This window comes from Aotus nancymaae, unplaced genomic scaffold, assembly GCF_030222135.1.
Source record: "Aotus nancymaae isolate 86718 unplaced genomic scaffold, 86718_ANA_hifiasm-v0.15.2.pri h1tg000062l, whole genome shotgun sequence".
Lineage (NCBI taxonomy): Eukaryota > Metazoa > Chordata > Mammalia > Primates > Aotidae > Aotus > Aotus nancymaae.
This window is the reverse complement of record NW_026988476.1, coordinates 5,336,125-5,359,273: the sequence shown is the minus strand read 5'-3', so window position 1 is coordinate 5,359,273 and position 23,149 is coordinate 5,336,125. Positions and strand designations below refer to the sequence as shown.

The 23,149-nt window shown below is 44.1% G+C and overlaps 1 protein-coding gene across 3 annotated transcripts in view; it reads right to left on the bottom strand.

Moving 5' to 3' along the window:
• Positions 1–23,149, bottom strand: part of LOC105729434 (signal recognition particle subunit SRP54) — a 100,603-nt gene that overhangs the window by 28,331 nt on the left and 49,123 nt on the right. Inside the window, exons 15-16 of one of the 3 annotated variants that reach the window (XM_021674914.2) lie at positions 20,909–21,004; positions 18,835–19,334 (exon numbers count right to left, since the gene is read on the bottom strand). In XM_021674914.2, the coding sequence (XP_021530589.1) occupies positions 19,243–19,334; positions 20,909–21,004 (188 nt within the window). In that variant the 3' untranslated portion in view covers positions 18,835–19,242. Of the gene's footprint in view, positions 1–7,282; positions 7,487–18,834; positions 19,335–20,908; positions 21,005–23,149 lie in introns of those variants that run through there. The other 2 variants (XM_064365788.1, XM_012468825.2) reach the window with 2 other exon arrangements.

Below are 23,149 nucleotides of genomic sequence, written 5' to 3'. Positions count from 1 at the left end.
ATTTAAACCCACGACTGCTGTTCAACCACTGGAAAAGCTCTTTGAATTGCTGTTGCAAAGACAGGATTATACTGATAAAAACAGTGAACTAGAATTGCCCAGTTATGCAAGTATAAGCTACTTTATTGATTAACTGATTGATTGATTGAGGCGGGGTCTCATTCTGTTGCCCAGGCTGGAGTACAGTGGTGCAATCTCGGCTCACTGCAACCTCTGCCTCCCAGGGTTCAAGCAGTTCTCCTGCTTCAGCCTCCTGAGTAGCTGGGATTACAGGTGCGTGCCACTATGCCCGGCTAATTTTTTGTATTTTTAGAGATGTGGTTTCACTGTGTTACCCAGGATGGTCACGATCTCCTGACCTCATGATCTACCCATCTCAGTCTCCCAAAGTGCTGGGATTACAGGCGTCAGCCACTGAGCCTGACTGCTACTTAATTTTTATACATTGTTTTCTCTTAATCTTCTAACGTCCTTCTTAGAAAACAGATAACGCCTTTTACCTCCCAAAGGTAAGTTTAGTCATTAGCCAGGATTTGAATTCAAGTATTAATATATCCAACCAAATAACACATGCATTGTTCCATGGCCCACATGGACATCACTGACAGCAAGTGTAACTGCCATATAGCAAACTGCAGATCATGAAAATTTGATAACAGAGCAGGCGTGGTGGCTTATGCCTGTAATCCCAGCACTTTGGGAGGCTGAGGTGGGAGGATCACATGAGGTCAGGAGTTCAAGACCAGGCTGGCCAACATGGCAAAACCCTATCTTTACTAAAAATACAAAACTTAGCTAAGCACAGTGCTACATGTCTGTAATCCCAGCTACTTGGGAGGCTGAGGCATGAGAATCACTTGAATCCAGGAGGTGGAGGCTGCAGTGAGCCAAGATTGTACCACTGCACTCCAACCTAGGCAAAAGAGCAAGACTGTCTCAAAAAAACAAAAATAAGACCAGGTGCAGTGGCTCACGCCTATAATCCCAGCATTTTGTAGGGCCAAGGCAGGTGGATAAGCTGAGGTCAGGAGTTGAAGACCAGCCCAGCCAACATGGCTAAACCCCATCTCCACTAAAAATACAAAAATTAGCTGGGTGTGGTGGCATGTGGCTGTAGTCCTATCTACTTGAGAAGCTGAGGCAGGAGAATCACTTGAACCCGGGAGGCGCAGGTGGCAGTGAGCTGAGATTGCGCCACTGCACTCCAGCCTGGGTGACAGAGCGAGATTCCATCTAAAAAAATAAAAATAAGGCTGGGCGCAGTGGCTCACGTCTGTAATCCCAGCACTCTGGGAGGCTGAGGTGGGCAGATTAGAAGGTCAGCAGTTCGAGACCAGCCTGGCCAACATGGTGAAACCCCATCGCTAAATAAATAAATAAATAAAATAGAAATAATAAACTATCTTTAAAAATAAAATTTGATAACATAGGCTATCTATGTATTAGCTTGAAAAAAAGGCACAATTCTCTCTAGCCTGTACTGAGGGTTCAAACAAACCCCAGTCCTTAACAAGGGAAGATGAGGCCATTTATTGTGTTCATAAACAAAATAAACAAGTAGTTCACCCAGGCTACCTTTCTTCTTCCCACCCCAACCCCCGACCAGTCCCCAGGCACTGATAGCCATCCCTACCCAATCTCAAGTTTCCCCTTGAGATAAAATTTGGCTATGGTTGTCCTGACACCAACATTTCCTTTTGGACTATGACTCAGCTTATTGGATCCCTTAATTTCCTATGCAAAGGAAAGATAGGTGAGCTGCTAGATCTCCAGTCATCCTACTAACTAGCTGGATCTAATGCCAATGCAATAGCTCCAGTCAGTGAATGGAGATCTCAGATCCTTCACAGTATACCACCATGCCCCACCCTACTCCACCTCCATCAGGACAGAAGAGGCTTCTCACTGCTCCCTCTAGCAATCTCATTGGCTTAATTTTTTCCTTCTATGACACAGGCAAAGGAAGGGATGCCAGTGCTCAAAAAGGTTCAGATTTTAGAGTATTTCAGATTAGGGATAATGATTCCAACCTCACCTGGGAGGCAGGGGTGGTGTGGGGGGATGGGCAATGAAGGAAGCACTGACAGGTAAAACCAACCAGAAAATAATTTGGTATAAAATTCCCAATAATTATAGTTTTAAAACATTTTTTTTAAGTTTTCTTTTTTTTTTTTTTTGAGACGGAGTTTCGCTCTCGTTACCCAGGCTGGAGTGCAATGGCGCGATCTCGGCTCACCGCAACCTCCGCCTCCTGGGTTCAGGAAATTCTCCTGCCTCAGCTTCCTGAGTAGCTGGGATTACAGGCACGCGCTACCATGCCCAGCTAATTTTTTTGTATTAGTAGAGACGGGGTTTCACAATGTTGACCAGGATGGTCTCGATCTCTTGACCTCGTGATCCACCCGCCTCGGCCTCCCAAAGTGCTGGGATTACAGGCTTGAGCCACCGCGCCCGGCCTTCTTTTTGTTTTTTTAAATTTTAAAACATCAACTCAAACCAGAAATCCAATAATTACAAATAAAAGTTACACTGTGGTGGGGGCACAGTGGCTCATGCCTGTAATCTCAGCACTTTGGGAAACCAAGGCAGGCACATCACTTGAGGTCAGGAGTGGGAGACCAGCCTGGCCAACATGGTAAAAACCCCATCTCTTAGCCGGGCATGGTGGCTCACATCTGTAATCCCAGAACTCTGGGAGGTGAGGTGGGTGGATCACTGGAGGTTGGGAGTTCGAGACCAGCCTGACCAACATGGAAAAACCCTGTCTCTACTAAAAATACAAAATTAGCTGGCCGTGGTGGCACATGCCTGTAATCCCAGCTACTTGGGAGGCTGAGGCAGGAGAATCGCTTGAATCTGGGAGGCGGAGGTTGCGGTAGCCGAGATTACCCCATGCATTCCAGCCTGAGCAACAGAGTGAGATGAGACTCTGCCTCAAAAAAAAAAATTATACTGTGAATTTTCCAAATGCTTCATTTTATAAATCTGGAAGTAAGAAAATTTTCACTGCCAATTATGCAAATTCCATTAATGAACTCCAAAGCTCTGAAAAAGTTTTTTAACACCAGAAAATTATGAAGTACCATGTCAATTAACGTTTTACTCCATTTTATTGTTAACCAAACTATAAATGTGCTTATCTTTATTATCAGAATCTGTTTTTTCTTTTCTTTTTTTGTTCTGAGATAGCATCTTGCTCTGTCACCCAGGCTGGAGTGCAGTGGTGCAATCTTGGCTCACTGCAACCTCCACCTCCTGGGTTCAAGCTATTCTCCTGCCTCAGCCTCCCAAATAGCTGGGACTACAGGTGTGAGCCACCACACCCAGCTAATTTCTGTATTTTTAGTAGAGATGGGGTTTCACCATGTTAGCCAGTCTGATCTTGAACTCCTGACCTAGTGATCCACCCGCCTCAGCCTCCCCAAGTGCTGGGATTACAGGCGTTAGCCACTGCACAGCAGATCTGGTTTTAATGGCATTTTAAAAATATATACTCCCATGGCACCCAGTTTTTTGTGGTTTTTTTTGTTTTTTTTTTTTTGAGACAGAGTCACTCTGTCACCCAGGATGGAGTGTAGTGGCACGATCTTGGCTGACTGCAACCTCTGCCTCCCTGGTTCAAGTGATTCTCCTGCCTCGGCCTCCCAAGTAGCTGGGACTACAGGTGTGCACCGCTACACCTAGCTAATTTTCGTATTTTCAGTAGAGATGAGGTTTCACCATGTCGGCCAGGATGGAGCACGCGGACTTCTTTAAAATACATACTACGCTTGGGTGGCCGGGCGCAGTGGCTCACGCCTGTAATCCCAGCACTTTGGGAGGCTGAGGCAGGCAGATCACGAGGTCAAGAGATCGAGACCATCCTGGCCAATATGGTGAAACCCCGTCTCTACTAAAAAAATACAAAAATTAGCTGGGCATGGTGGTGCGCGCCTGTAGTCCCAGCTACTCGGGAGGCTGAGGCAGGAGAATTGCTTGCACCCGGGAGGCGGAAGTTGCAGTGAGCCGAGATCGTGCCACTGCACTCCAGACTGGTGCCTGGCAACAGAGCGAGACTCTGTCTCAAAAAAAAAAAAAAAAAAAAAAAAATACTACACTTGGAATTTATTCTGTCATCTTCCCCAACTAGGTTATTAGCAACATGGGGGTAGGCACTGCTATATCCTTCAGCCTAGAGTTCCTGACACACAGTAAGTACTTGGTCCCAGAGGTGCCAAATAAATCAATCACTGAGTGGTATTGAAAGTTTAACTCCTTTAATAACATTGAGGCTGAGATTCTGGTTAAGTCTATTCAGAGAAGCTGCTGGATAGAAGACATAACAGGTACTGGATGGCCTGTCTGCAGGCCTAAGTCTAGACCCTATCTCCTATCTCTTACTCCGTTTCCCTACATTGCACTAAGAGGACTTCTCAGTTTTGCCAAACTTGGGAAGGAGTGTATGATGGTGGCCTCTTCCTCCCACGAGATGTCCACTTCACTGGCCTCTTCCTTCTTACTGTGCTCAATCCCCTGGGCATAGAACTGGAGTTCCCAAAGATGTTTCTGCTTCAGGAATGTGAATCCAAAAGCAAAAAGGGCAAATGGGAAAGCAGAACTCATTTGTGTTTAACGAGAAAGAAGAGATAATATTTGCATGGAAAATCCCAGAGAGACTACACCAAAACTTAATAGTTACTTTTGGGGAATGAGAACATGAGGAAACGGTGCGGGGGGTGGTATTCCTGTGATTTTTATCTTTTGTTCTACAGCCTTCTTTACTCTTCAAGTAGTTGTTAACCAAGAATATGAAAACAACATAATGTCACTAATCCAAATCAAAGAGCCTCTCACTTCAAACAACATTTAGCTGGTATATCAGTACAGGTGTGTTTACTTTTCTATTAGATCCAAAGTGGAAGTAGTGATTTTTAAAAAACAATTCTAGTAGCAACAGGAAAAATCAAACTGAAAACATATCCAGCACTGTGGACTTAACAAAGGTTAAGTATAAGTGCACTTGCCAACAACAGGTCTCAACTCAACTGAAACTGAAGTGGCTTCCAAATCAATTCATGTTGTCCCCTGAATTCCTTCTTATGTAGGAGGGAAAAAACAAATTCCATATGGAGACTGGTATGTGGGAAAATTGTGTTCTTTGGGAAAACTGTGTTCTTTGTTTTTGTTTTTTTAGTTGCCCAAGCTGGGTAAGTTTTTTTTTTTTTTTTTTTTTTTTTTTGAGACGGAGTTTTGCTCTTGTTGCTCAGGCTGGAATGCAATGGCTCGATCTCGACTCACTGCAACCTCCGCCTCCCAGGTTCAAGCGATTCTCCTGCATCAGCTTCCCAAGCAGTTGGGATTACCGGCGTGCGCCACCAGGCCGGGCTAATTTTGTACTTTTAGTAGAGACAGGGTTTCTCCTTGTTGGTCAGGCTGGTCTCCAACTGCTGACCTCAGGTGATCCGCCCACCTCAGCTTCCTAAAGTGTTGGGATTACAGGCGTGAGCCAGGGCGCCTGGCCAATGCAAACTCCATCTTATACGGTAAGAGATGTACTCACAGATTGGGGGAGATGTCTTGCTAACATTCAGGTACTTAGTCTCAAAAACGAAGCTACTGAAAAAGCTTCACTGTCATGGAGGATGGGAAGAGTTCTATACATGAGCAACTCATCATTTTTTTTTTTTTTTTTTTGAGACAGAGTTTCGCTCTCGTTACCCAGGCTGGAGTGCAATGGCGTGATCTCGGCTCACCGCAACCTCTGCCTCCCGGATTCAGGCAATTCTCCTGCCTCAGCCTCCTGAGTAGCTGGGATTACAGGCACGCGCCACCATGCCCAGCTAATTTTTTTTTTGTATTTTTAGTAGAGACGGGGTTTCACCATGTTGACCAGGATGGTCTCGATCTCTTGACCTCGTGATCCACCCGCCTCGGCCTCCCAAAGTGCTAGGATTACAGGCTTGAGCCACCGCGCCCGGCCAGCAACTCATCATTTTTAACAGCCAAAACTGTATACTTCTGAGCAGGATTCATGTAAAACAATTTGTTCATTGGTTTTACTTAGTCAAAGATCCTAAACTGCTAATTTAGACTACCAAATCCAAAACAAATCTCCAAACTTTTTTTTTTCTTTTGAGACCAAGTCTCATTCTGTTGCCCATGCTGGAGTGCAATGTCCTGATCTTGGCTCACTGTAACCTCCACCTCCCCAGTTCAAGTGATTCATGCCTCAGCCTCCCCAGTAGCTAGAATTACAGGCGTGTACCACCATGCCCAGCTCACTTTTGTACTTTTAGTAGAGATGGAGTTTCACCATGTTAACCATGCTGGTCTCAAACTCCTGAATTCAGGTGATCTGCCCACCTTGGCCTCCCAAAGTGCTAGGATTACAGGCCTGAGCCACCACGCCTGGCCATAAGTTTTCTTTTTTTTACACTAGAAAGTTGCGATTTTTTTCTTTTTTTAAATATTGAAAAGTTGCAAGAAACTTTAACTCTTTAAACCAGCCCTGTCCAATACAGTAACCTAGACACAAGTGGCTAATGAGCACTTGAAATGTGGTCAGTCAGAACTGCCATGTGCTGTACGTGTAAAATACACCCAGCATTTCAAAGAGTAAGACTCAAAAAAGAGATGAAAATACCTCATTAATAACTTCCATACTAATTATGGGTTAAAATTTTTTTATATAAATTGGGTTAAATAAGATATGCTATTAAAATTAATATCATTGGTTTCTTTTCACTTTTTTAAAAAACGTGGCTACAGGAAAATTTGAAATTACAATTTTCAATGAAGCTGGCATTCTATTTCTGTTGGACAGCGCAGCTGGGAGCCTTAGTTGCCTCGAGGGTGATGGGATAACACCCACCTCGAGCGAAGACTGAAAGGATTCAGTGAATCAAAGCCGGTAAACTATCAGCATATGGTTGCTATTAGCCAAGCAAAGGGCAGACGCCAAGGCAGGAGCTCGCACTAGAAAAGACAGAAGTGGCTGAAACCGCCCTCACCTGGCTTCCAGCTACTGCAAGGACAGCCTTTGGGGGATACGCCCTCCTTTTCCCTCTGGCTGACCAGAAGCTGTACTATCATCCCCGGAATCCGAGGCCGCCCCAGCGTCTGCAGTGCTGCCAAGCGAAGAGGTTGGTGAGTGAGGGGGGCCTTTGCTTCCCACAAGCCGGTTTCATTGCGCAGAAATAGGGGTGCAGTGAGGAGGAATTCCAAAACCAGGGCGGCCTGCTCGGAAGAAGGCTGGGCAGGCCAAAAGTGCGGTCCGGACGTCAGCCTCGGCGGCCCCACCTACCTGCTCGGCAGATTCTCCAAACGCCGCGGCGGCCGCAGCTCCCGAGGCTGCGACGGCTTCTCCTCGCTCCGCACGGCCCACTGGCTCCTGCTCCATCGTCGTCGCCACCACCACAGGGCTGCTGGCGCTGGCGAAACAGAGGGTAATGGCCGATAAGCCCACTTCCATCCTCGGCCTCCCCGCCCAGTCGCAGGCCAAGCCCCGCTGTCGGGAAGTGGGACTCACCCGCAGCGCCCGCCTCGCGCCGCACCCAGCCAAGTCTCAGCGAGAGAGACTAGCCCGCCGTGAGGGGTGGGGCCGGCCTGAGGGGCGGGGCCTGCCCGCGCCTCGCCTCGCCCACCTGGCCCCGGACCCGGAGAGCCTGCCGACTGCAGTCTGGGAGGCACAACTACCGGCTCGCGCGGGGCGGGGCGGGGCGGGGCGGGGCGGGGCGGGGCGGGGCCGCGCGGGCGTCGCTTCCGGCCAGGCTCGCGTCCCGAGCTCCTGGATCCCCGCTTAGCACCGCCTGTGACGTCATTCCTGGTGCGCGTACCTGAAGCTGGGCGTCTGGACCTCCGCGCAGCCCCTCATTAGCTGCGTCTGGGGCGGTCACCCCGGCAGGACCTCGGTTTCTGCATTTGTAAAATGAGGACAGCTGCATCGTTGTACTTCAAAGGCTAATGATGTGGTTGCTGAAAATGTAAAATGTACGGCTCGTGCTACACTTGCCATTCCTAACGTGGGTGACAGACAGTCCAGCCAAAATACCCTCGAAAAAAGAGCCCCCGCGGTGATTTTTGCTTACTCTTGTCTGAAATAGTTAAGTATAACTGTAGAATATGTTCAGTGAAAACACCTGAAGAACAAAGCGCAGTAGTAAGCTTCCGTCTTGACAAATGTAAGGAATGTTTTATCTGTGTTTTTTTTAGAGTCGTGTGTGTATGTTAGAGGGGATATCCCACACTTTTTCCGTCTTTCGCAGTGTTCAACCAAAATAAAAAATCATTGCAATTACTGCATGACTTCAACATCAAATAAGTCGGAGGTTCTGCAGGTAAATGGTTTATTTTGTTTTAGCATGAACGTTTTCACAAATATCTAGAGATCAAAACCAAAACATTTTTTTGGCTATGGGAGGCGTCATTTGATACTTAAAATTCCATTTTCATACCAGTCTCAATTCAGAAATCGTCCCAAAAGTTATATGACCTCGTAAATGTTTTTCATCATAACAATATCAGGCCCAAATATTAAATATTCCTTTCTCTTCTGTGCCAAAGTTCTTCTCCTTACCCTCTGCCCAACGTTCTTTCACACTTCCTATGCCATGTATAACTAGAACCTAAAAACCAAAACCTTTAAAAACAAATAATCATTTGAAAACCATCTACACCTTAAAAACTGGTTGGAAATCCATAATCCTCTGTATCCTGGTAATCAAGTTATTGCTGCTGAAGTAAACAAATTAGTACATGATCTGATTCTGTATGGTGGCATTAGCAGGGAATTGAAACAGTCTGAAATAGCAAAACCAAACTCGGCCATAAATTGAAAACAAAAATAAAGAACCAATTGTTAAGACTTCATGAATTGGCATTCATAAACAACACAGCTCTGCATTATATGTATTCAAAATCTCTTCCTTCTTACTGGCAAGAAGGGCAATCAACAATCTTTATTACTAAAAATTTGTGGAATATTTATAAATGCATGATTTTATTTTCCAAACTGGCAATTAAATATCAAATTACAATTTTCATTGCTGAAGCAGAATATATTTTCACAGTTTACAAATGTATTTCTTAGTTTACTGAAAATTCAAAATACAAATTATATTCCAACATGAACTGGAAGTATTTCCTAAAAAGTTATTTTTGTCAGGTGCGGTGGCTCACACCTGTAATCCCAGCACTTTGGGGCGTGCAGATCACAAGGTCAGGAGATCGAGACTATCCTGGCTAACACAGTGAAACCCCATCTCTACTAAAAATACAAAAAAAAATTAGCCAGGTGTGGTGACACATGCCTGTAGTCCCAGCTACTTGGGAGGCTGAGGCAGGAGAATCATTTGAACCAGGTAGGAGGAGGTTGCAGTGAACCAAGATGAGGCCACTGCACTCCAGTTTGGGCGACAGAGCAAGACTCGTCTCAAAAAAAACATTATTTTTAACACAAATATGCAATTGAGCAGTTTATTACAAATCAACAACTCAGAGCAACATAAAAGCATAGAAATTCTAATGGTTTTATTCCTTCAGCGCTGCCTGGAAATAATAAAAAATTTAAAAAGAAATTCTAATGTTTTTATTTTGGGCATTTATATTTTTGTCATTATTTCCAAACTGTTACAGCTCAACTAAATTGAGTTTAAAAAAAAAATTTAAAAAGAAATTCTGGCCGGGCGCGGTGGCTCAAGCCTGTAATCCCAGCACTTTGGGAGGCCGAGGCGGGTGGATCACGAGGTCAAGAGATCGAGACCATCCTGGTCGACATGGTGAAACCCCGTCTCTACTAATACAAAAAATTAGCTGGGCACGGTGGCGCGTGCCTGTAATCCCAGCTACTCAGGAGGCTGAGGCAGGAGAATTGCCTGAACCCAGGAGGCGGAGGTTGCGGTGAGCCGAGATCGCGCCATTGCACTCCAGCCTGGGTAACAAGAGCGAAACTCCGTCTCAAAAAAAAAAAAAAAAAAAAAAAAAAAAAGAAATTCTAATGTTTTTATTTTGGGCATTTATATTTTTGTCATTATTTCCAAACTGTTACAGCTCAACTAAAAATAGGCACCAAGGCAACATGCCAAATTTTTCCTTCTTTGACTTTGTAACATAAATAGTACTGTAGCACTATGACAAAAATAAATTCAAGTATTATGATAATTTTTTTTTTTTTTTTTTTTTTTGAGACAGAGTTTTGCTCTCGTTACCCAGGCTGGAGTGCAATGGCGCGATCTCGGCTCACCGCAACCTCCGCCTCCTGGGTTCAGGCAATTCTCCTGCCTCAGCCTCTCGAGTAGCTGGGATTACAGGCACGCGCCACCATGCCCAGCTGATTTTTTTGTATTAGTAGAGACGGGGTTTCACCATGTTGACCAGGATGGTCTCGATCTCTTGACCTCGTGATCCACCCGCCTCAGCCTCCCAAAGTGCTGGGATTACAGGCTTGAGCCACCGCGCCCGGCGTATTATGATAATTTATCCACTTGTAATGTGGTCTAAATTTATCATTTAATGATACATATAGAGCTACTTGGGAGGCTGGGGCATGAGAATCACTTGAATCTGGGAAGTGGAGGTTGCAATGAGCTGAGATTGTGCCTCTGCACTCCAGCCTGGGTGACAGAGTAAGACTCCATCTCAAAAAATAAAAAATTAGCTGAGCATGGTGGCATACTCCAATAGTCTCAATTCTTCAGGAGACTGAGGTGGGAGGATTGCCTAAGCTCAAGTCAAGGTTGCAGTGAGCCATGACTGCACCACTGTACTCCAGCATGGGTGACAGAGCAAAGACCCTGTGTCAAATAAAATTTTAAAAATCACTTATTTCCCCTCTCAGTTTTACAGTTTGTTGGTATTTAATTTCTAATTTTGATTTTGTCTTATAATTACATGAGCACTGTAAGCTTAAGGAAGCTATACCTAGTTTTATGGTTACATATATGTAACATTATAATAAAATTCAGGAAGAAGTCAGTGTTGTACAGTATTAGAGCTAGCTAGTGGCCTACGTTGGGAGTATATCAAAAAACAATGGAGTTTATTTTATTTTATTTTTTTTTTTGGAGTCAATTTTAACAATAGTGAAAAACAAATGGAAATTTGTTCAAATTATTAAAGGATTTTATTTTGATATACGGTTTAGCTGTGTTCCCACCCAAATCTCATCGTGAATCATAGCTCCCATAATTCCCACATGTTGTGGGAGGGACCTGGTGGGAGTTAATTGAATCATGAGGGCAGTTTCACTCATACTGTTCTCATGGTAGCAAATAAGTCTCATGAGATCTGATGGTTTTATAAGGGGAAACCCCTTTTGCTTGGTTCTCATTCTCTCGTCTGCTGCCATGTAAGATGTGCCTTTCACCTTCCATCATAATTGTGAGGCCTCCCCAGCCACGTGGAACTGTGAGTCAAATAAACCTCTTTTTCATTATAAATTACCCAGTCTTGGGTATGTGTTTATCAGCAGCATGAAACAGACTAATATAATAAACTGGTACTGATAGAGTGGGGTGCTGCTGTAAAGTACCCAAAAATGTGGAAGCGACTTTGGAACTGGGTGACAGGCAGAGGTTGGAACAGTTTGGAGGGCTCAGAATAAGACAGGAAAATGTGGAAAAGTTTGGAACTTCCTAGAGATTTGTTTTTTTTTTTTTTGTTTTTTTTTTTTGAGACGGAGTTTCGCTCTTGATACCCAGGCTGGAGCGCAATGGCGCGATCTCGGCTCACCGCAATCTCCGCCTCCTGGGTTCAGGCAATTCTCCTGCCTCAGCCTCCTGAGTAGCTGGGATTACAGACACGCGCCACCGTGCCCAGCTAATTTTTTGTATTAGTAGAGACGGGGTTTCACCATGTTGACCAGGATGGTCTCGATCTCTTGACCTCGTGATCCACCCGCCTCGGCCTCCCAAAGTGCTGGGATTACAGGCTTGAGCCACCGCGCCCGGCCCCTAGAGATTTGTTAAATGGCTTTGACCAGAATGCTGATAATGATATAGACAATGAAATCCAGGCTGAGGTGGTCTCAGATTGAAATGAAGAACTTGTTTGGAACTGGCTTGTAAAGGTGACTCTTGCTATGTTTTAGCAAAAAGACTGGCAGTATTTTGCCTCTGCCCTGGAGATTTGTGGAACTCTGAACTTGAGGGAGATGATTTAGGGTATCTGGTAGAAGAAATTGCTAAGCAGCAAACCATTCAAGAGGTGACTTGTTCAATATGCAACACGGTTTTAAAAAAATAAGAGGTGACTTGGGGGCTGTTAAAAGTACTCTGTTTTAAAAGGGAAACAGCATAAAAATTCAGAAAATTTTCAGCCTATGTGATAGAAAAACCCATTTTCTGAGGAGAAATTCAAGCTGGATGCAGAACTTTGCATAAGTAATGAGGAGCCGCCTGGCATGGTGGCTCATGCCTGTAATCCCAGCACTTTGAGAGGCTGAGGTGGGTGGATCACCTGAAGTCAGGAGTTCGAGACCAATCTGATCAACATGGAGAAACCCCATCTCTACTAAAACTACAAAATTAGCTGGGCGTGGTGGCACATGGCTGTAGTCCTAGCTAATCAGGAGGCTGAGGCAGGAGAACTGCTTGAACCCAGGAGGCAGAGGTTGTGGTGAGCTGAGATCATGCCATTGCACCCCAGCCTGGGCAACAAGAGCAAAATTCCATCTAAAAAAAAAATGCCAAATGTTAATCACCAAAACAATGGGGAAAATGTCTCCAGGGCATGTCAGAGACCTTTGCAGCAGCTTCTTCCATCACAGGCCTAGAGGCCTAGGAGGAAAAAATGGTTTTGTAGGCTGGGCTCAGGGCCCTCCTGCTGTGTGCAGCCTTGGGACTTGGTGCCCTGTGTCCCAGCCATTCTAGCCATGGCTAAAAGGGGCCAAGGTACAGCTCAGGCCATGGCTTCAGAGGGTGCAAGTACCAAGCCTTTGCAGCTTCCACTTGGTGTTGAGCCTGCAAGTGCACAGAACTGGGGTTTGGGAACCTGCACCTAAATTTCAGAGGATATAAGGAAACACTCAGATGTAGGAATTCAAGATTGCTGTAGGGGCAGGGCCCTCACAGAGAACCTCTGCTAGGGCAGTCCAGAAGGAAAATGTGGGGTTGGAGCCCACTGGGGCACTACTTAGTGTAGCCGTGAAAAGAGGGCCACCATCCTTCAGACCCCAGAATGGTAGATCCACCAACTGCTTGCACTATGCACCTGGAAAAGCCACAGACAACATCAGCCTGTGAAAGCAGCCAGGATGGGGACCGTTCCCTGCAAAGCCACAGGGGCAGAGCTGCCCAAGGCTCTGGGAGCCCAGCTCTTGCATCAGGTGTGACCTGGAAATGTGACATGGAATCAAAGGATATCATTTTGGAGCTTTGAGATTTGACTGCCCCACTGGATTTCGGACTTGCATGGGGCCTGTAGCCCCTTTGTTTTGGCCAATTTCTGCCATTTGTAATGGCTGTATTTACCCAATGCCTGTACCCTCATTGTATCTAGAAAGTAACTAACTTGCTTTTGACTTCACAGGTTTACAGGTTCAGAGGTGGAAGGGACTTGCCTTGTCTCAGATGAGACTTTGGACTGTGAACTTTTGAGTTAATGCTGAAATAAGACTTTGGGGGACTGTTGGGAAGGCCTGATTGGTTTTGAAATGTAAGATTTGGGAGGGGCTGGGGCAGAATGATATGGTTTGGCTGTGGACCTGGGGGAATATAAATGAATTATGGAGGTGGTTTCCCCCATACTGTTCTCATAGTAGTGAATAAATCTCATGAGATCTGATGGTTTTTTAAGGGGGAAAACTCTTTCGCCTGGTTCTCATTCTCTCTTGTTGCCATGTAAGATGTGCCTTTTGCCCTCCATCATGATTGTGAGGCCTCCCCAGCTACCTGGAACTGTAAGTCCATTAAACCTGATTTTCATTATAAATTACCCAGTCTTGGGTATGTCTTTTTTTTTTTTTTGAGATGGAGTTTCACTCTTGTTACCCAGGCTGCAGTGCAATCACGCGATCTCGGCTCACTGCAACCTCCGCCTCCTGGGTTCAAGCAATTCCCCTGCCTCAGCCTCCCGAGTAGCTGGGACTACAGGCGTGCACCACCATGCCCAGCTAATTTTTTTGTATTTTTAGTAGAGACGGGGTTTCACCGTGTTGACCAGTATGGTCTCGATCTCTTGACCTCGTGATCCACCCGCCTCAGCCTCCCAAAGTGCTGGGATTATAGGTGTGAGCCACCGCGCCCGGCCTTGGGTATGTCTTTATCAACAGCATCAAAACAAACTAATACAGGTCTATGGTACTTAGGCTGTGAAACATCACCTCGATAAAAATTGTGAGAACTGAAGGATAGCTTTTGTAACTAAAATGCCAGTTTGAGAACCTAATGGAATCAATTTTAAAGAACATTTTCAATTCCCTAATTTTAGCAGAAAAAGAAAGAGAAAGGGAAGCTGAACAAGGTATCCTGAACCTTTAGTTGTCCTTTGTTTTATTTATTTATTTAAAGACAGGGTCTCACCGTCATCCAGGCTGGAATGCAGTGGTGCCGTTTTGGCTCATTGCAGCCTTGACCGCCTAGGCTCAAGCGATTCTCCCACCTCAGTCCTCTAGGAAGCTGGTACTACAGGCACACACCACGACATCTGACTTTTTTTTTTTTTTTTTTTTGAGAGAGAGTCTCACTCTGTCACCCAGGCTGGAGTGTGGTGGCATAATCTTGGCTCACTGCAACTTCTGCCTCCCAGGTTCAAGTGATTCTACTGCCTCAGCCTCCCAAGTAGCTGGGACTACAGGCGCCCTCCACCAGGCCCAGCTAATTTTTGTATTTTTGGTAAAAATGGGGTTTTACCATGTTGGTTAGGCTGGTCTCCTAACCTCAAGTGACCCGTCTACCTTGGCCTCCCAAAGTGCTGGTTTCACAGGTATGAGACACTGTGCCCAGCCTACTTTCTGTATCTCTTGTAGCAGTGGAATTTCTTTCCCAGGCTGGTTTGGAACTCCTGGGTTCAAGCGATCTGCCCACCTCAGCCTCTCAAAAGTGCTGGCATTACAGGCATGAGCTACTGTACTCAGTTGTTTTTTAGATGAGGTCTCACTATGTTACCAAGGCTAGAGTGCAGTGGCTATTCATCAGCAGTGACTATTCATCAATGATCATAGCTCACTGCGGCCACCAACTCCTGGACTCAAGCAACTGACTGATTCTCCCACGTCAGCCTCACAAGTAACTGGTTCTACAGTTGTGCATCAATGTCTTGTTCACTGTGCCTGTCTTGTCACTGTTGTTTCTGCTTCTGAAAAATATGGTTTGTGTCAGACACAAATATTTAAAACTATGCCTGAAGCCATAAAGGTTATTATGGCCAAATGTCTCAATTTCCTTTTTTTGTCAATATGCAAAATTGATACCCTGAGAATAGAAATCACAAACGTGTACCTAGAAAAGGTAGTATGCATCAGTTTAATTAGAAACTACTTTGGAGAACAGTATTTTCTCTATTGTCAAATGTCTATAGCTTGGTAAGATTTCTGCAGAACACAAGATACATCATTTTAACATGGTATATAATTTTCTATAGGGTTATTCTAGTCTTTAGCTAGCAAAAAAACTAGTGGGATATAAAATGTTTGCCCAAGTTAACAAGAAAATCAATTGCATTCTTTTTTTTTTTTTTTTTTTTGAGAGGAAGTTTCACATTCTTGTTGCCCAGGCTGAGTGCAGTGGCCTGGTCTCAGCTCACTGCAACCTCCACCTCCTGAGTTCAAGCAACTCTCCTGACTCAGCCTCTCAAGTAGCTGGGATTACAAGCACCCGCCACCACGCCCGACTAATTTTTAAAAAAAATTTTAGTAGAGATGGGGTTTCACCATGTTAGCCAGGCTGGTCTTGAACTCCAGACCTCAGGTGATCCGCCCGCCCACCTCAGCCCAAGTGCTGAGATAACAGGCATGAGCCATCACTCCCAGCCCAGTTATATTCCTTATGTAATTGTTTTTTAAAGTCAGTTTACAAGACTTTTTAAAAACACAAGCCATAAAAAATTAGTACCATAAAAACTATTTCTTAGGCCAGGCGAGGTGTCTCACGCCTGTAATCCTAGCAGTTTGGGAGGCCGAAGTGGGTGGATCACGAGGTCAGGAGATTGAGAACATCCTGGCTAACATGGTGAAACCCCATCTCTACTAAAAAATACAAAAAAATTAGCCAGGCGTGGTGGCACGAGCCTGTAATCCCAGCTACTCAGGAGGCTGAGGCAGGAGAATCGCCTGAACCAGGGAAGCAGAGGTTGCAGTGAGCCGAGATTGCACCACTGCATTCCAGCCTGGGTGACAGAGCAAGACTCCATCTAAAAAAGAAAAAAAAAAACTTTTTTTTCATTCTCTCCTACTTCTACAAATCAATCCTTGCTGAAGATCAGTTCATACTAACTCAAAATACACTGTTATACCATATAATCTTATTGATGTCAATAATAAATAGGAATATTAATAATTATTCCAGTGTTGTCAATTCCTTATTTAAAAGCCATTGTTCTAAATGACTCATACAGCAATCCAAGAAAACCAAAAACCAAATAAACTTTGTCCCATTCTCATTATTTTTTTTTTTAACTTTTATTTTAGGTTCAGGCCTTTTTTTTTTTTTTTTTTGAGATGGAGTTTCACTCTTGTCACCCAGACTGGAGTCCAATGGCGTGATCTTGGCTCACTGCAGCCTCCACCTCCAAGGTTCAAGGGATTCCGCTGTCTCAGCCTCCCAAGTAGCTGAGATTACAGGCATATGCCACCACATCCGGCTAATTTTTATATTTTCAATAGAGGCAGGGTTTCACCATGTTGGTCAGGCTGATCTCGAACTACTGTCAAGTCATTATTTTTAATATGTAATAGTGACAACCTAATATTTGCAATTATTTTTCCTTTAGGAGATGTATACATTAGCTATTATCATCAAAGTATATCAACTTCTTCAAGTATATTTTTGGTATGTAGAAAACATAACAAAAATGGCTCTAAAAAAATCAATGATAGGCTGGGACAGTGGCTCACACCTGTAATCCCAGCATTTTAGGAGGCTGAGGCAGGTGGATTACAAGGTCAGTTTTAGACCATCCTGACGAGCGTGGTGAAACCTGTAATCCTAGCTACTCAGGATGCTGAGGCAGGAGAATTGCTTGAACCCAGGAGGTGGAGGTTGCAGTGAGCTGAGATTGCACCACTGCACTCCAGCCTGGGCAACAGAGTGAGACTCCGTCTCAAAAAAAAAAAAAAAAAAAAAAAAAAACTCTAACATTAGGTTAAATGGCTCATGCCTGTAATCCCAGCACTTTGGGAGGACAAGGTGGGCACATCACTTGAGGCCAGGAATTAAAGACCAGCACGGCCAACATGGTGAAACCCCATCTCTACTAAAAATACAAAAAAATTAGCTGGGTATAGTGGTGCATGCCTGTAATCCCAGCTACTAGGGAAGCTGAGTGAACCGAGATCATGCCATTGCACTTAAGCCTGAGCGACAGATTGAGACTCTGTCTCTCAAAAAGAAAAAAAAGAAAAAAAAAGGCCAGGTGTTGTGTCGTGTGACTGTAATCCCAGCAACTCAGGAGGCTGAGGTAGAAGAATCACTTAAACCTGGGAGGCAGAGGTTACAGTGAGCCAAGATCATGCCACTGCACTCCAGCCTGGGCAACAGAGCAAGACTCTGTCTTTAACACACACACACACACAAATCAATGATTGGCTGGGTGCAGTGGTTTGCGCCTGTAATCCCAGCACTTTGGAAGACCGAGACAGGTGGATCATTTGAGCTCATGAGTTCCAGACCAGCCTGGACATGAGCTCCTGCACCTGGCCTCTTAATTTCAATTTAAATGGCAGAGCTAAGATTTTTCTATGGCAAAAATTATCTTTATTTTATTTTATTTTTTGAGACAGAGTTTCGCTCTCGTTACCCAGGCTGGAGTGCAATGGCGCGATCTCGGCTCACCGCAACTTCCGTCTCCTGGGTTCAAGCAATTCTCCTGCCTCAGCCTCCCGAGTAGCTGGGACTACAGGCGTGCGCCACCATGCCCAGCTAATTTTTGTATTTTTAGTAGAGATGGGGTTTCACCATGTTGACCAGGATGGTCTCGATCTCTTGACCTCGTGATCCACCCGCCTCGGCCTCCCAAAGTGCTGGGATTATAGGCGTGAGCCACCGCGCCCAGCCTAATTTTTGTATTTTTAGTAGAGATGGGGTTTCACCATGTTGACCAGGATGGTCTCAATCTCTTGACCTCATGATCCACCCGCCTCAGCCTCCCAAAGTGCTGGGATTACAGGCGTGAGCCACCGCGCCTGGCCAAAATTATCTTAATTATTCTAAGTTAAACAAAAGTTCCTAATACTCTAATGATAACGTTACTCTACCGTATTTCCCATTAAAGGTTTATTTCCAGTCATAGGTTTTGTTTTCTTTTGTTGTTGCTGTTTTGTGACCAAGTCTCACTCTGTCACCCAGAGTAGAGTGCAGTGGTGCAAATCTCGGCTCACTGCAACCTCCGCCTCGCAGGTTCAAGCAATTCTCCTGCCTCAGCATCCCAAGTAGCTGGGACTACAGATGTGCATCAACGCACTTGGCTAGTGTTTGTATTTTTAGTAGAGATGAGGTTTCACCTGTTAGCCAGGCTGATCTGGAACTCCTGACCTCAGGTGACCCACCCACCTCAGCCTCCCAAAGTCCTGGGATTACAGGTGTGAGCCACCATGTCCAGCTCCAGGCATAGTTTTAAATGACATTTATCTATTGGCTTTTCTGTTTAGTTTTGTATGTGATAATCAAACTGATAAATTTTTAGACATAAAGAAAGTTAACAACCTTTTAACTTATAACCACTTTGAAGTTTATTTTACAGCACTTTAATTGAAACATTATTTAACTACTGACCAGGACCGTTTACAAATTTAATGCTTGGCCTTCGAGCCAATTAAAAACCTTTAAGTACTAAAATTTTACATCATGATTTGTTTTGTTATGATGGTGAAAACAGAAGAAAAATCTAAAGCAAAAATATAATGTTTCCACAAAAACCATATATTTCTCCCTTATATTAAAGGGAAGAAAGAAGGAAGGAAAAAGAAAAGGAGGGGGAAATAGGGTGAGAAGAAAAGAGGGCATGATAGGCAAGAAAAATACATTTTCCCCCCAATTTTCAAAAAGAAGGGAAACTCTGAGGTTTCAGCAAATTAGGTATTCAACTGAGTCAGTTTATATTAAGGCATTTTCTTTACATATTATTGAATCCCATCATGCCTTTCATGTTGCCAGCAGCACCCTGTTGAAACTGCCTCATCATTGATTGAAGTCCTGCCATACCACCTAGAACAAAAGTAGGGAAACAAGAGTTAAAAACAGCTAATTATTAAGCAGAACTGGAAACATTTATTACTTTTTTCTTTTTTTAATAGAGATGGGGTTTCACCTTCTTGGTCAGGGTGGTTTCGAACTCTTGACCTCAGGTGATCCACCCACCTCAGCCTCCCAAAGTGCTGGGATTACAGGCGTGAGCCACCATGCCCAGCATAACATTTATTACTTTTGCCTAATAAGTACTTCTAAAAATACTGAATTCTGATTGCAGTTTAGTCATCAGCCTTAAAGAACATACCACCTAAAAATTTATATTATCACCAGTATCATCATCACTAAAAGAGAATGAATAGGCTATCTTATGGAGTTATGGTGAGGAATAAATGAGGTGATACATAAAAAGATCTTAGGATAGTACCCATCACACAGTCAATAAATCTAAACAAAAGGCCGGGTGCAGTGGCTCACACCTGTAATCCCAGCACTTCTGGAGGCTGAGGTGGGCAGATCACCTGAGGTCAGGAGTTCAACAACAGCCTGACCAAGATGGAGAAACTCCGTTTCTTTTTATTTTTTTATTTTTGTAGAAAGTGATTTATTTAGGGAGAGGAACAGGAGAAGGAGAGAGAAACAGCTAACTCTCACACTGAGTGAGAGAATGCAGAAAAATGGAATGCAGGAGAGGAAAGGAGCTTCCACACTGAGTGGAAGGGAATAGAGAGAGAGGGAGTTTAGGAGAAGAGAGGCTCCCACGAAGGGAGTGTTCGTGGAAGGGGATCCAAACATAGAGTCTCAGAAACTGTTTTTCTATTGAAAATACAAAATTAGCCAGGCGTGATAGCACATGCCTCTAATCCCAGCTACTCGGGAGGCTGACGCAGAAGAATCTCTTGAACCCAGGAGGTGGAGGTTGCGGTGAGCCAAGATTGGCCACTGCACTCTAGCCTGGCAACAAGAGTGAAACTGTCTCAAAAAAAAAAAAAAAATCTAAAATTCTTTTTCTTATAAATCCAAAAGGGTCTTCCTCTAAGTTATGTAAAAAATAATTAATAGGGGATTATTTCATAGGACTTACAAAAAGAAATTAATTCATTTATTGAACATCTACTATATGCCCAGAAATCATACTGAATGTTTTCATATATATCATCTCATTTAATTGTCACAATTTGTTGATGAAATATCATCTGTGATTTTACAGAAGGGGAAAGTGAGGTTCAGAAAGTTTAAGGAAATTTGTAAAGGTTATACAGTCAAAGTAGAACTAAGGTTAAAAATCCTCAGTTGTATCATTAAAAATATCCAGGTTCTAAAACAAGGGAAAAAGTCACCAGAACAAACAAACAAAAGATGATTAAATAGCTTGCTCAAAAATCTCAAAGATGGCAGCAGAGCAGTGAATAAGACCTCAGCTAATAAGCCACTAGTACAATTTAATTCAACTTAGGATTCAGATGACCATTTCCCTAAAATCAGACATCTTTTGAACAGATTTTCTTAATATCACAACAAAAAGCTTATAATTAAAACTCAACCCTTATAAATTAAACTGCATTAGCAACTGCCAACAACTTGGTATTTACCCATGTGATGAAGAACTCTAGGATCCATCATTTTGGCCATTTGTTGGTTCAATTTTGCCATCTGTGACTGGCTCACATTCTTAGACATGTCGCCACCTGAAAAAAAAAATATTTTGAGTCAGTGTGGGAGGTAATATAATCAGGGTATAACAGAAAGTTTGAGGGGGCTGGGCACAGTGGCTCATGCCTGTAATCCCACCACTTCAGGGGACCAAGGCAGGCAGATCACTTGAGGCCAGGAGTTTGAAACCAGCTAGGCCAACATGGTGAAACCCTGTCGCTACTAAAAATACAAAAAATTAGCTGGGCACGGTGGCTCACGCCTGTAATCCCAGCACTTTGGGAGGCCAAGGCGGGTTGATCACGAGGTCAAGAGATCGAGACAATCCTGGTCAACACGGTGAAACCCCGTCTCTACTAAAAATACAAAACATTAGCTGGGCACGGTGGCGCATGCCTGTAATCCCAGCTACTCAGGAGGCTGAGGCAGGAGAATTGCCTGAACCCAGGAGGCGGAGGTTGCGGTGAGCTGAGATCGCGCCATTGCACTCCAGCCTGGGTAACAAGAGCGAAACTCTGTCTCAAAAAACAAAAATTGGCCGGGCGCAGAAGCTCACACCTGTAATCCCAGCACTTTGGGAGGCCAAGGAGGGTGAATCACCTGAGGTCAGGAGTTCAAGAACAGCCTGACCAACATGGAAAAACTCCGTCTCTAATAAAAATACAAAATTAGCTGGGTATGGTAACGCATGCCTGTAATCCCAGCTACTCTGGAAGCTGAGATAGGAGAATTGCTTGAACCTGGGAGGCAGAGGTTACAGTGAGCTGAGATGTGCCACTGCACTCCAGCCTGGGCAACAAGAGTGAAACTCTGTCTCAAAAATAGTAATAATAATAAATTAATTAAATAAAAAGTAATAAAAAAAAGAAAGTTTGATGAACTGAGTAAATACAAAGAAAATACAAAGAGATACAAAGAGTAAATACAAAGAAAAAATTACATAATCTTATCACTCTAACATAATTATTTCTATTTCAACATATTCCCTTCTAATCTTTATCTCAATTACATACTATTTTTTGAAGAACATGTAAAATTCTATATAAAAGGACATTTAAAGGACTTTCTTAAGGCTATGATTTATGCTAATACTTTACTTATATCTGTGAGTAAGTCACCATTAGTAAAATTGTACCTTTTTTTTTTTTTTTTTTCTTTTTTGAGATGGAGTCTTGCTCTGTCCCCTAGGCTAGAGTGCACTGGCATGATCTCGGCTCACTGCAAGCTCCACATCCTGGGTTCAAGTGATTCTCCCTGCCTCAGCCTCCCAAGTAACTGGGATTACAGGTACCCACTACCACACCTGGCTAATTTTTGTATTTTTAGTAGAGACGAGTTTTCACCATCTTGGCCAGGCTGGTCTTGAACTCCTGACCTCATGATCCACCTGCATCGGCTTCCCAAAGTGCTGGGATTACAGGTATGAGCCATGGTGCTGGGCCTATTTTTTGTATTTTAAGTAAAGACAGGGTTTCACCATGCAGGCCAGGCTGGTCTTCAACTCCTGACCTCAAATAATCCGCCCCTCTCGGCCTCCCAAAGTGCTAGGATTATAGGCAGGAGCCATCACACCCAGCAAAGAATTATATTTTGAAGACTATTTGACAACATGAAAAAACAGTTATGATATATCAGAAGAAAACATTAGTTATAACAACTATTTTTTTTTTTTAAAGACGAGGTTTCACCATGTTAGTCAGGCTGGTCTTGAACTCCCGAACTCAGGTGATCTGCCCACCTTGGCCTCCAAAGTGCTTGGATTACAGGCATGAGCCACCGTGCCCGACTTAGTTATAGCAACTGTTATTTGCAGTAGGATCCATTGGATTCTCTGGGGAGTAAAGGTAATTTTTTTTTCCTTATATTATCTAAATATAATGTCTTCATAAAAATAAAATTGGGCCGGGCGCAGTGGCTCACGCCTGTAATCCCAGCACTTTGGGAGGCCGAGGTGGGTGGATCACGAGGTCAAGAGATCGAGACCATCCTGGTCAACACGGTGAAACCCCGTCTCTACTAAAAATACAAAAAATTAGCTGGGCACGGTGGTGTGTGCCTGTAATCCCAGCTACTCAGGAGGCTGAGGCAGGAGAACTGCCTGAACCCAGGAGGTGGAGGTTGTGGTGAGCCGAGATCGCGCCATTGCACTCCAGCCTGGGTAACAAGAGCGAAACTGTCTC